The sequence below is a fragment of the Pundamilia nyererei genome, unplaced genomic scaffold, assembly GCF_000239375.1.
Source record: "Pundamilia nyererei isolate P.nyererei 1_Seehausen unplaced genomic scaffold, PunNye1.0 scaffold00054, whole genome shotgun sequence".
NCBI lineage: Eukaryota > Metazoa > Chordata > Actinopteri > Cichliformes > Cichlidae > Pundamilia > Pundamilia nyererei.
In genome coordinates, this window is record NW_005187455.1 from 2,193,175 (window position 1) to 2,207,160 (window position 13,986).

At 42.1% G+C, this 13,986-nt stretch overlaps 1 protein-coding gene across 1 annotated transcript in view; it reads left to right on the forward strand.

Annotated features, from left to right (window-relative positions):
- meis1b (Meis homeobox 1 b) overlaps nt 1–13,986 on the forward strand; it is a 77,340-nt gene that overhangs the window by 57,076 nt on the left and 6,278 nt on the right. Inside the window, exons 10-12 of the mRNA XM_005733714.1 lie at nt 10,792–10,850; nt 12,633–12,722; nt 13,364–13,461. Coding sequence (XP_005733771.1) covers nt 10,792–10,850; nt 12,633–12,722; nt 13,364–13,422 — 208 coding nt within the window. The 3' untranslated portion in view covers nt 13,423–13,461. The remainder of the gene's footprint in view (nt 1–10,791; nt 10,851–12,632; nt 12,723–13,363; nt 13,462–13,986) is intronic.

Here is a 13,986-nt window from a genome sequence, read left to right on the forward strand (position 1 = left end):
TGTGTGGCAATACATGTTCACATTTACAAAGCAGAATCATATACAGAGAATTTAAGAATATTCTATAGCAAACGGAAATTTCTCACGCCCTCTGGCATAAACGAGTAACAGAATGATGTACATTAAAACATAAGTGCAAAGTCTCCCATAGACTTTATAGAGCAGTATAATATGTCACAAAGAGCACTCACCCATGTGAATGCTTATGACGTTAAAAGTTCATTAACAAACCTGTACTGTAAATTCTAAAGAATAAATCAACCACAAAGAAAGTAGTTTTTTTTATATAGTTTTTAGTAGTTTATAGTATGCATTATGTTGTGTTGTTTAAAAAAAACAAAGTAAATTTAATCTGTTTTTTGTTCCTGTATTATTTTAGTCTTCTAATAATTTTTGGCTACAAAAAGTTTTTGCTTTTTATCTCATCTTATTTCACTGAGCTGTAAAACTTCCACACAAACTGCTGCCACCTCACAGGCCTGGTGTTGCATGACAAAAGCAAACAGCGTGACAGAAAAGATAAAATCTGTGTGCAAAATCAAACAAATCTTTCAGGCTTTTATTTGCATTGCAATTATGATACTGAAAAAAAATTCAAAAGGATCTCCAAAAGGAGAAGTTCTTTTGTTCCTTCGAGTGCATGTACTTTAGGAACACAAGCGCATATGTTCCACTAAGTGAGAGCTGGATTACACTGTCCAAACTGTTTGGTTATGTTTTTCAGAGGCATGTCAACAAAACAAAAGCAATCCTGGGATGGAGCAATAGGGGGAAAGAATTCTCATGTCTCAAGGAGACGAATTCATAACTGACCTCTCCTCAGCATGCGATATAAAAATAGATGTATCAGTTGATTGGTAAAGAAAGAAGTCGAGGAATAATTCGATTTAGATCTGCCGATAGACCCGTGTTTATATCTGTCGGCAACCATAGTATGGACATGTTCTTTCACAATACAACCTTTTACCTGCTCGAACAATTACATCATTCTGGACTGAGCCAGGAGCTAAAAGCTCCATGCGTAACATATAAAATGTCTTTTTTTCTCTTTCTCTCTCAATCTCTCTACTCTCTGTTTCTCTGGATACAGTCAGTATCTCTGTGCTAAGTTCTCCTAACACTCCAGTGATGTAAAAATCGATGGCGAGGTCATCAGGTTTCCCTTGTTGGCTGCCCCTCCCCTTCCTGCCTGCAATTTAATAATACCCCTTTAAAGGCAGTGTTTAAGCCCCGCCGAGCAATTGTTTTGTCAATAAGACCTCCTTTTACGAACGTCTTAAAAGCATGCACAGAGTGAGAGTGAGGGAGAGAGAATGAGAAAGAGAGGTAGTATTTAAAAGGGCAGAGTGGACGGACGTTCGGGCTACTTAGGAAAGGGGGGCATGGCACATACATATGCTGCTTATCGGGTTTCTGAAAGCACAGGCAGGGGGAACATAGAGGAAGAGGTGAAAGAAGGGAAGGGGAGCAAGTAAGGGAGGACAGATAAGTGGAGCAAGGTGAGAGGAAAAACATGCAAAGAAGAATGACAAGAAGCACTTGCTGTTTATTATTTTTACCTAATAAATTGGTTAATTCAACTTAGGTTGAAGATCTAATTTTGTTTTTGGTTTGTTTTCGAGTTACAGTAATGTTGCTCTGGAACTGAGATGTGGTTAGACCACAAAAAACGTTATTGGAAGAACAAGAATGTCAGGTTAGATGGTGTGAAGGCCTCTGAAGCATATGAAGGAAAATCTAGGTTTAAATCTTACCTCCTCTATTTGCCATGCATATTTCCTCCTCAATAAGGCATTCATATTGTGTGTCCAGTCTGTTTTGTCACTACTTAAAGTAGTTAAAAATGTCATTAATGCATCTGGCAAACGTTGTCATCAAATACACAAATACATACACAAACACACACGAAAGGACTCACTTTGAAGGAAATGTTTTAATATCTGGAAGAGTTGATTACTAAAAAAAGATCCACCTATTGCAAGAATAATAAACTGTGTTAAACAGTTGAAATAATGAGAGCAGATGACAACATGTTTCAGTGTTCTGCAAGCTGACAGGCTAAAGAGAGAGATGCTAGAACTTGTTCACAGAAAGTCTTCTGAGGTGTGTGTTTGTGTGTTTTGGAATTAGCAGGCCAAGTTTCAGTCTATGCCCCGAAGCTCGTTTCGTACACTGCAGCTGTGTCAAGTTGCTTCAGCCTGAAACTCCTTGACATTACAGGAACCCCCCCCCAAAAGACACACACGCACTTGCACACTTTTCACTAGATGTGACCTCAGCCTAAGTTTTCAACACTGATGAAAAATGTGAAAATAATTTCAAGAACAATATTTTCTTCCCTTGGTTTGAAGTCTGTTGCTAACAATAGTTCCATACAGGAAACTTTAGCCTGTGCAGACACAACCCTGTCTTTACTGTATTATGTCAACAAAAGTGTGTGCAGACACACGCGCGTGTGTGTGTCTGCACACTCAAATAGGTGTCCATGTGCAATGACTGACTACAAATAACACCATTTCTCCTCACCCCTACTGCCCTCTTTCTTCCCCTCACTTTCTCTATTTCTCTTACATCACAGCACGCTGCCCTAGGCCAAACCTGCATTTCCCTTCATTCGCCCCTCTCCCTTTCTTTTTTTTACTCCCTTCCTTTTTTTATCCCCACTCCTCTCTCTTGCTTTTTAAACCTCCTTTTGTTGTAGAGGAGGGGGTAGTCCAAAACATGAAAGGCGGCGCAATGTGAATGCCCGGGATCTGTGTTGAAGCACACATGGTCGCTGTCGTACTCGCCACCATTAGTCAGTTGTTGTTGTTCTCACGCTAATGTTTTCTCATGTTGATCAAACACTACTGTGAAGTGAACCAGCAGGACGGCGATCAAGTGCTGCGTGCCAAAGTTAAATATCGAGGAAAATAGGACCGCTTCTCCCACAATTAACAGACAGAGGACTGACAGTGATTTTATGCAATTAAAATATGTGACGGTTCCATGTAGGGGATTTGTTGACAAAGCATAAAATGAGAATGTTTCTGCCGGCACTGACACACGTGGCAGTTGCCAGCCAGTGTTGGTGAGATGAACTGGATCGGACACCCGTGTTTAATGATTATTACAGTAGTGGTAAAATGTTCTAGCAACTGGATTTTTTTTTAAATTAAATCCTGAAATTTTTTGTATATGCATTTACTAAAGTAGGTAAGCTGACATTAAAAAGGTAAATTGAAATGTCAATATGTAAATTTTAAAAATGCATTAGAAGCTGTCATGTCAAAATATTGCTCCTTTTCTTTACTTTCACTCCTTCTTTTGTATTTGCTGACTGTAGATGTCTGCTGCTTCTGCTAGTTTCTGGGCACTCAGAGGGATCCCCATAGCGATAGCCGCTGTGAGCCAGCGGGTGGAAGTGACACGCGCAGAGACAGGATATGACACGGGCAGTATGGGGGGATTTAGGTCAACCACTGTGTGTTTGCAACAGTCCCCACTGCAAGCCCTGTCAGCAATACTGTCTCTGTGTGACACGGTGGTCATCTCTCTCTGACTGAGATTTTTGTGTGTTTGTGTGTGCATGTTAAGTTGGTGTGTTTGTGTACACGGGGAAGAAAAACACACACTGTATTTGTTTTTTTTAAAGCAAATACATATGCAACCTTGCCCATGAAACCTTCATAAACACAGAAAAGTGGAGTGCTGCTAACAGAGCGTTGCACATTCACAAAGAGCAACACGCAGAGACTCACACACACACATAAACACATTTCGATCTAAGCCCAAAGGCTAAAGGACACATGCTCTGTCCACTGGTGTTTGCGGAGTGGGCAGTGTGCAGGACAGCCATGTTGTTTCTGGGTAAAGCCAGGCTTCAAGCCATACCCTCTCTTTGGCATTGATGGATGACTGGCTCACTGAGTCCAAGACTGTCTGAATGTGTGTGAAGGGAAGCAGGAACAGAGATAAAGAGAGGGACTGGGGTCACGTGTGACAGCTGCAGACTCCCTTTTAATTTCTTTTCTCTGTCTTTGTCTTGTTTTTTTGTCTTCTGGTATTGTGAGCACTTTTTTTCTTAATCCTGTTTCTCCCACCCTCTGTTTAGATTTTGCTTTTTGGCAAGTCCTATATAGAAGTCGACAGGAATTGCAAAGCCAGCAAAGTCAGAGCCAGTGAGTTCATGTATGTTTTTCAAGTGGCCAACATTTCCTCCATATACGTCTGAGAGGCACCTGGTTGTCATGGACACACACACACATAACACACTAAACACACACAGCGCTCCTCTCCAGTTTGTGTGTGAATGGTTACCCGTCCTGTTGCTCCACTCTGTAAAACCAGCTTTAGTGCTAGATTCATGGCTCTCTTAATGGACACTGGGCTCTTGGGGAGGAGAGCAACAGGGAGTGTGTGTATGTGTGCGTGTATCCTTACATGCTTGTATTTTATGTGTGTGCCGTAATGGGGATTAAGTGACCCCGTGGTTGTTCTCAGTCTAAAGCTCCTTTTAAATTTCACACTGTTTTCTTAAGTTTTCCTCCATATGCGGCGCTGGATCCTGCTAATCCACCTCGTGTTATTAGGGGCTATATTTGCAGACCTGCATTTACTTAATGTGTATGTTTTTCAGTGGGTGTGTCTGTAAATAGCTGTGCATGCATTTGGAGACTGGCTCCTGGTAAATACTTATGTTAAGCTAAATTGAAATACAGGCCTCATAATTAATAACAAGAAAGCTACAGACAAACAATCTGATCACATTACTCCTGCATGACCTTACTTCAAGCCTACTTGTCAGCTGTTTTCTATATTGTTTTTATATCTCCATGTTCATCGTAGTGTCACAGCTAACCCCAAGGTTAACACATCTTCTCTACAGACCCAGTGCGTAGGGCCTTTAGAGACAGTGTAATATAATCATTACACTGTCTCTAAAGAAGAAAACATTGGCCCCCACAACAAGCAACGCAGGTCTCGAAACTCAAAAAACACCTTTTGCTTTCCAAATGTAAGGAACATTAGAAAGCTAATATTAGCTATTTGTTTGCAAACTGCTGTAGTTAGGTGGTTGCAATGTTTTAGCTTTTCAGAGTTCTCTGAATGATGCACAATCCACTACAATACCAGATGCATGCTGTTTTAGCTTAACTTAAAGAAATAGAGTAGCCTAATAGTGACCTATGGATATTTGAATAATCAGTGACAAAATGCTTGCTGCACATGTAGCATACTGAGTGACAGCATCCCAGAGTTTTGCCCCTCTGCTTGGCTCACATTGTCTTAGCAGCATTATTCAGTTTGGACACCTGTGCATTTTTGTTTGTGGGTCTCTCATCTTGTTAGTAGTTCATGCCACCACACGGAGGTGCTTTGACTGTGTTTTCTGAAGGGTCTGCATTAACATTTCTGCTCGCCAGCAGCGATGTGCCTCTGTTGTTTTCCTCTTCAGTTTGGACATTTAAATGAAATACACATGTCGTCATCTGGCTGCAGGTTGTCATAGGTATATTTTGCTGGTTGATCTGTCTGAGCAGCATTAGGAAAAATGGTGCAAATAAGACAACGGTACTTTGAACTGGCAAGTGGGCACATGCAGGGCAAGTATTGCTATGCATTAACTGTTTGTACTCATGTGAGTGTTTGTACTTGCTGAAAGCTGCGCAGACAATTAAGACAAATCCAGTCATTTTGCACAATATAAGGCTTACACATAGATAGTTGCAGTAGCCTTTTTTCCTTTTGGCACAGTCTAGAGCTTAGCTCAAAACCATACTTCCCAAGATAAACTGCACCAGTCCTGGTTCCCTGCAAGTGGTCTCAGATGCAGCTGAGATGACTGCAAGACTGATGGGATAAGAGAGAAAACAACATGATGATCCTAAATGCATCACTGCTTTGTGAATATGTCTCTATTCCTACAAGGAAACATTATTTTAAGGCATCACAAGTACAAAAATAATATAATTGTAATTATTAAATAGTTTTGGGTTTTTTTTACCTTTTTTTTTTTTTTCTGCAAATTTTTAATGAGACAATTTTTCTCAATGAACTTTAATATTTACCCAAACTTAACCTGTGCCACTACTCTGGGGATTAATGAAATTCACCCTTCATTAAGTACCGTCTGTGCTTATTTAGGGGCATTAGTCCATAAAAAAGTCATGTAAACACAACAAATAAAGCTGAGTCATATTTGAATTAGTCTTGTTTAAAACTGTTCCCATGCTGTAACTGTTTGTGTTGCAACTAGGCATTTTGCAAGCAGCTCCGATAGTTTATTTAAACTAATCTGAAGCATCTAATCCAAGCATCTGACCCGAAAACGACACAGAGGAGGAGAGAAAGAGAAGGCGGGATGGAGATAGAGTATGGGGAAATGAGAAGGAGGTGATTTATGAGTTAAGTCATCAACCGAGGAGAACAAAAGGAAAAACTCATAACTGTAATTCCCTTGCACACCCACATGCAGTATACTCACACACATACACACATACAGTGCAGGTACAAGCACGGGAATGCCCTGCCACCCCCGGCTGTGCATAAGAGAATATGTGAGCTGTATAATAAAATAACTAATTACTTAAGAAGATGGTGATGTTCTGGGACATAGGACGGGATAATAAAGTTCTGCAGAAATAAATGTGTGGCTTGGCTTAGGCTGGGATAACTGTTACTGAATTTATGTGTGTGAAAATGTGCAATTATTATTTTGGATAATATTAAGCAAGAGTAATGTGTTAAAGTCACTTTTTTAAAAACAGCAAGTTTTGAGTAAACAAATAAAGAGTTAAAAAAGAGAGATTATTTTTTTACATTACATGGGTGAATGAGAGAGAGAAAGAGCGCGCGGGCACACCATCAGTGTGTATCTGAAGGATATATGGGCCATGCGTTAATTGTGGTGGAGCAGGAGACAATCAATGGTATCCATGCAGTGACAGCCTGATGATAAGCTACATGATTCTACCCGTCAAAGCTTGCTTTCTTTTACTGCGTCTAAATCACATTGATTGGCAGCTAAGAGGAATGTGTGGTTGCAGAGTTATTTTAAGTGGCTGTCAGATTTGAATATGCATGTAAACCTCTGTCGGCGTGCGCAGAAATACACCGCTGGATCCTGATGAATGTATGTGATGCTGAAATATCCAGCGGTGTAAAAATATGAGATGTGTGCAGGCCGCGTGTGCAAAATTCTCTCAGATTACTAATGTAATAGTATGTAAGTGAGTGTTGAGAACGCGGGGTGGATGTGTGCGCTGTATGTGCGTATTTGTGTGTTTCTGTGCGTCTCATATTACTAATATAATATCGGTAGTTGGCTCAGGAGATATGCATGTGTGAGTATGTGTGCCACAGATATTGAGAACTCCACATGAATTTAAATCAATGAGCTTGTGGAGTAACCTTTTGTATATCCAATCTGCATCTTTCCACTGCTCGTTATTAAATTATCCCCTAATTGGTCACGCAACAAAGGCAGCTGATGAAAAAGACAATTTCTTGCTTTTAATTGGGCATTTCACGTGTGCTTCGTGTACACCTGTGTGCAGCTGACTCGGCTCAGTATGTCTGTGTATGTGTGTGTGTGTCGCACGTAATGAGAATAGGACATTAGCAAGGGCTTGGCAGACGCCGTCGCAATCAGTTCCACTCTTTCTAGAGGAGGAGGGAGAGGGGTAGGAGGATTAATCCAGACATGAGCAATCTCAGAAGGAGAAATAGATCCGACAAAAAAGAAAGAAACAAAAAAAAAAAACAATAAAACTCTGTCTCCTTAAATGACTTTAGTGCCTTCAACTCTGGCGTAACACGTGGCCGACATGCGTCTTGATCCACTGTGTCATGGGTGCATGCATATGTCAAACATGTGTGCTCTTGGTGTGAATCCAGCTCACATCCTGACGGTGTTCATGTTGGATTCCAACAAATTTTATTTCAAGTCGTGTTCTTTCCTTTGCCCAACTTTAGGCGTACCACCAGTGGTGTGTCACGCCAAAATAGCCCAGCTATTGTTGTACTGAGTGGAGCTGAATAGTGCAGCTCATTGTGTTGTGATGGGAGCCAGGGGAATGAACAGGCCATAACACACAGGCCCTATAGCACCCAGGGGTCGTGAAAAGGTGAAGCCCCGCTCCATTTTTTCTCTTCTCTGTTTCTCTTTTTCTTTTCTCTCTCTCCATCATTCCATCTCTCTCCGAGTTGTGTCTCTCTCTCTTATTTCATCCATCTTCCTTTCCCTCCTTTCTCTCCATCTCCCTCACCCTAACCCCCCCCCCCCCCCCCCCCCCCCCCCCCCCCCCAGTCTTTCTCTCTGTCTGCTTATTAACGGTCACAGCAAGAGTGTCTGGTTTGCAGACCAGATCCCCTTGCTTTTTTTTTCTGATTCTCTCACTCCTCCTTCCCTTCCATTCTCCCGCTCTCCATCGCTCCGTTCCCCTGGCTGCTATTATGAGAAGCATTTTATCCTTTGTTCCAGCCCCCATGGTGCATCTGGCCTCAGATATAGGGACGACAGGGACAGGAAACCGGCAAGAGTTTTTGAAAGGAGGAGGGGATTTGGTGGGTTAGACTGTAGATTTGTTGCTGTGAGGTGGGCTGCCAGTTTCCACCATACAGGGAAGGAGTGATAAGAAGGGAGCAAGCTGGAGAAGGAAACAGATACAAGAAAGAGAGGCATGGACACTGTTGTTTTTTTAGGAGTCACAATAATAACATCACCTGTAGGTCTAGTAGCAGCAGTAGGAGTAGGATTATTATTTCATTAATACATTGCCTGTTTAATCCTTAGAGTAAATAAATTCTTTTTGCCATATTTCACATCAAGTTTGAAGTCCACATATGCCTTAAGCCCTATTGCGCAAGGAATGAATACCTGACTTTCTAAGAAGTGTACACCTATTGCTGAAAAATCCTCCTTTGTTGCATCAGTGTATGTTTAAAAGAGGTAGAAGCCATGTTGGAAAAGGAAAACAAAGAGACAGAAAAGAGTCAAAGAATAAAAATGGTGACAATAAGACAGCTATGGATGACAAGAGGAGGGAGAGATCAACAGTGAGCTTGCACTGGCCTCCAGTTAACCTTGTAAAGGGTTTGGAGAGCAGAGGAGAGGAGAGCAAAGTTAAAGGAATGCTCAGGCCTCCTCAACCCTCCTCGCCCTCTCCCTTGCTCCTCCTCTCATATCTCCCCCAACAAAACAGGGCAGTGGGGGAGGAAGAGAGAGGGGGGGTGGTGGTGGTGATAAAACTCCAGACATTCCCTCATTTGATGGTTCTCTGCCATGTCAGTGCATTCTTGCATTCCTCCCTACCTCCTTCTATTTCTTTCTACCCCTTGAAATTCCAAGGTTGTATACTTTATTGTAACAAATACAGAAAAAATGCCCCAAAGCTTCAAGTTCAAAGGTTGACAGAATCTCTGCAACTTTTTTTTTCCCAATGTAAAAAAAAATTTCACTTCACAGGAAGCTCTGCCTGCATCCCTGCCAAAGCGAACAGTTTTTCTAAAGCAGCTTGCAAAATATAATGGAGCAATTAGGCTGTTAATCATTTCATTTTTCTCTTGGTATCTGCCTTTGCCACCTTCTGCTTGTTTATTTCCCTACAGCGCTGTCCTTACAAGATAATGCAGGATACATATAAGGCGAGAGGCTTCCATTCACTAATTAACAGACGCATTATCCTAGTGTCGTTTTGCTTCTGTTCCCCTGCTGTCCCTTCCCAAAGCTCTTAACTGCACTGTGTTCCAGCTTTAGAAGTGTAGCAGGACTATTGTTTCCTTAAAGTTCAGTGAATGCTCCCCTTTCAGAGATGAAATGGAAGAGTCCGGTGGGGTAACAGCAGGAACACATAAATCAAGTCAGAAGCCCCAAGAGTCCTCTGTCCTTTGGGTCACCGAGGGTCAAAGGTTCATTTCACAAGAGTTTAAGATGACCAAGGCCGGAGCGCCACCTATAAGTGTGTGTGTGGGTGCGAATGTATGTGAATAAATGTTAGGAGTGAGAGAGGGATTAAGAGTGTGTGAGTAAGTAACAGTGCTTGTGTGTACACAATAAATGGCCTACTTGCTTTTGTAGGATGTAATGAAGTATAAAAGATTTTAGTCTAAGACTATACACACACACACACACACACACACACACACACACACACACACACACACACACACACACACACCTCCTGCTGTCACAGAGTAACAAATGGTCACCTGTCTTAACACAGTATCACCCAAAACAGTGCTTCTCACTGGTGGCAACATGACATGTTTCTGTCAGCAATACTTCCCACACTGCTACACGCGAAGCCAAGTGTGTTAAACAGTCAGCAATCTCAGCTCGTTGTGAGGTGGAACATCTCCAACAAGGCAAGATGGGTTAAAATGTTTCAGAGGCAGGGAAAAAAATCGTGGCCAAGCCTCGCCCCACAAAGACCCCAGTGTTCAGGCTGATGTCTGCGTATATGCCGAGGCTGTGCAAGTTTGTACAAGTTGTAGAGTTCTGCATTTTCAAAGACAGCTGCCTTGATTATTAAGGTTGTTAAGATGTGACTTTCGCTGTGCCTCTAGTGGGGCTTTACCAGGGATCAGAGATGCTTATGGGAGAGTAATTACTCCATATCATTATTATGGTTAGCTAAGAAAGAGAGGCTGATTTGGCAATATGTTTGTTTTCGTGCTGTGTGCCATGATTTCTAGGTATTAGTCAGCATTTTTGCCTGATCTTGTCTTGAAAAATACACTAACTTTGTTTCTCTCTTTGTCCCTTCTTCCTTTATTGCCCTTTTCCTCCCTGCTCTTCATCTACTTCAGGTTCATTAATGCGAGGAGGAGAATAGTGCAGCCCATGATCGACCAGTCAAACCGTGCAGGCAAGTCTTCTATAGTTACTGTATTCAAGTCGCGCAGGCAAAAACCATCCACACTCCATGCACCCGGAGGCCCCTCATCTGGTAAATACAGGACTGATGCCCCGACCCTGGAATGTCCAAAAGATCCAGGGGCTCCCCCCCCCCCCGTCACTGTTGTGACTGAGCACTAAAATCAAAACCAAAATGTTACAACATTAACAGCAATCATTAATCAACTATGACATGGCATTTGGAGTGAAAGCTATTTATTAATTGTAAAATATAATTTGGCTGAAAGCAAGTTAATGATGAGTGGATTTATTTTTCCTTTTATCGTCCAAACAAAACTAGCTGTGTTCTTGGTAAGCCTTGCTCTTAACCAGTCCCCCCCACCCATCCCACCGCCAACTTTTTGTTTTTTTCCAGTGAGCCAAAGGAGTTGAGAAAGGGGAAAAAAAACACTCGGCCCTTCGTCCCTGGCTCAAACCGAGAGACAACTACACCCCTTTCTTTTTTTGGGTGACCGTTGTTTGGCTTTTTGGCTCCAGACCTGTTTTTACCCACGCACACACACCCCTCTCGCTCCTCTCAACACCCTCCCTCTACCCTATTTGTGGCTGGTCCAGGCAGCGAGGGGAGTGAGTGAGCGGTTCCTCTGGTGCATGGCTTGGTTTGGGCTGCCGTAAACTTTATTACCTGTAATAGGGGTCAAAGGTCAGGGTGGCATTAGGGGCGCAGTAAAGTTCAAAGACATTCAGCGGGGCCGAGGTCTTGCTTTTGCTTGACTGACCCCCTAACAGGCTAAATCGAAGGTAAGTGGATTTCTATGAAACTGGGACAATAGAAGTGAGCAAAAAGTAGGAACCCTATCAGGTTTCACTTGTCATTCCTCCCTAGGCAGAGGCAATGTTTGGGCATTATTCAGCAAGAATGACTTTCTATTGTTCCAAAGGAAAACTGATTAGAGCGCTTTTTCGTTCTTTAAATGTATGTGCACAGTAACAATGCGCTGCAAACATTGCAGTGTTAAGTGTCAAAATTACTTAGAGAAGCATACAATTAGTTTGAGACCTTTGAGTCTAAACTGTTCAGTACTTTAGTATTAAAAATCACCGGCAGTATTTTTATGTCTTTTCTGGATTCCACAGTTCCTAACCACAAATGTTCTACCCCTTAAAACTTAGCCATTGGTTTGAGCTCAAAACTTTGGTATCTTCACTGGAATTTTAGAAGTCAGTTTCCAAACACGCCAAATATATCAGTCTGAATTTTCCATAAATATATAACATAACATACTAGAAATTAAAGTTATTCCCATGTTATGAATGTAAACATCAAATGCACAAAAACAAACCTTTAGACGATCCCCAGAGAGCAAAGCGTGGTAAAAAGACGAAACAACCGTATGTTATGGCCTAAAATTTAAGAGTAATTTTTATTTGCACTAGCCCAGTTGAGTCATGCTAATATGTTACACTGGTTCATAATTAATCAGTCTATAAAAGCAGCTCCTCAACTCTTCCAGATGGTCTAAATCTAGTCTTGAAACAACAGTCCTTGCATATGTGCGCTAAACACCCAGTCCAATCCCTTTTAGAACGTTTAGACGTATTAAAGTCTACCAGGGGCTTACAGTGGAGACTCAGTTGCAGAGACATGGAGTAGAATGACGTTGAAAGACAACAGCGGCTTCCCGTGCGTGCACCAGTCAACAGATGATCCCGCCTCGGCCACTGAGCCTTAATTAAAAGCACTAATTGACCACTCTGTTCCCTTCCTCCCTGTCTTCTCTTCCATCCACAGTAAGTCAAGGAGCTCCCTACAATCCAGATGGCCAGCCGATGGGGGGTTTCGTCATGGACGGCCAGCAGCACATGGGAATCAGACCACCTGGTAAGGCTTGCGCAGCGTGTCTGTCCCTTTCTTTCCTCTCTTGCTCTTCCCATCTTTCCTTTCTCAGCTCATCTTCTTGCCTTTGTCTTCTCGATTCTTATGTTACCAGCGTCATTCTTGACTTTTTTTTGTCTCTGTTTGCTGTTTAGTATTTTAAGTTTATGCTGTGCAATGCTCCTACACCAGAATGAGGATACACGCACTACATACACAAACACACTGTTATCTAGCCCTCCCCGAATACACCAGAACAGGTGTGGTCAATCACATTACACAACCATCTCCTTCCTCACTCCTACTCCTTCTCACACAGTCCCTCTCTCTCACGCCATCAGGTTTAATCCCAGAGTTTGTCCTTAAGCTCCTCTCCTCCTCCTCTATCCCCTGTTTTCTGGGATTCTCCCAAGTCCCTAACCCTATCGCACCCTCCACTCAAAGTCAGCAGGTTTGGATAAACTGCCAGGCTACTTAACCACCCCTCACTCCTCCCCATCACCTTCACACACCTCACCACGGCAGATCCAGCATGTTGTCTGTCACAGTTAAACCATCATATTATTTCGCTCGGTGTCTGCAAACCATTTCCTAGTTACACTTGGATTAAATAAATAAAAAATTAACAACTTATCTCTGTTTCTTAGGACCAATGGGTGGAATGGGCATGAACATGGGCATGGAAGGTCAGTGGCACTACATGTAGCCCTACTCCAGTGCGACCAATCACAACACACAGGGGGATGTAAGTAATATGCTCACTTTGTCACACACACACAAACACACAGGCTTTCTTGCCCAAGACTTTTTTGGACTTGGAGTATATTATTAAAATACAGTTCACCACGAGGAAGTATGGAGGGTGCAATTTACAGTAAGATGTTCATCTTGTAGAAATATTCTCCCACAAGATAATTACAAAAATATAAGTACAATGGGAGTGTCTGTGAGATGTCAAAGGTCACTGTTTGGAAAATGGCTATTTTCCAAACTGATATATTTAGGCTTTTTTTTTTTAAGCAAATGGGTTTTTGTTACAAACAGACTCCTTTTCTTCCCAGGCTGATTTTTCTCTGTTACTCTCTGTCTAACTCTCCCACCCCTTGGTCTGGTGATAAGAGCCTTTGATCACAACCTTGTAACTCTTTGTGTATGTAATGCCTGTGCATGTGCGTGTAGCTGCTTCACTTTCTCACATATCCAAAAGCTACAAGACCTTTTTTTTTTATGTCAGGCAGGGGAGATAAGAGAAGAAGGTTTAAGGGGGGGG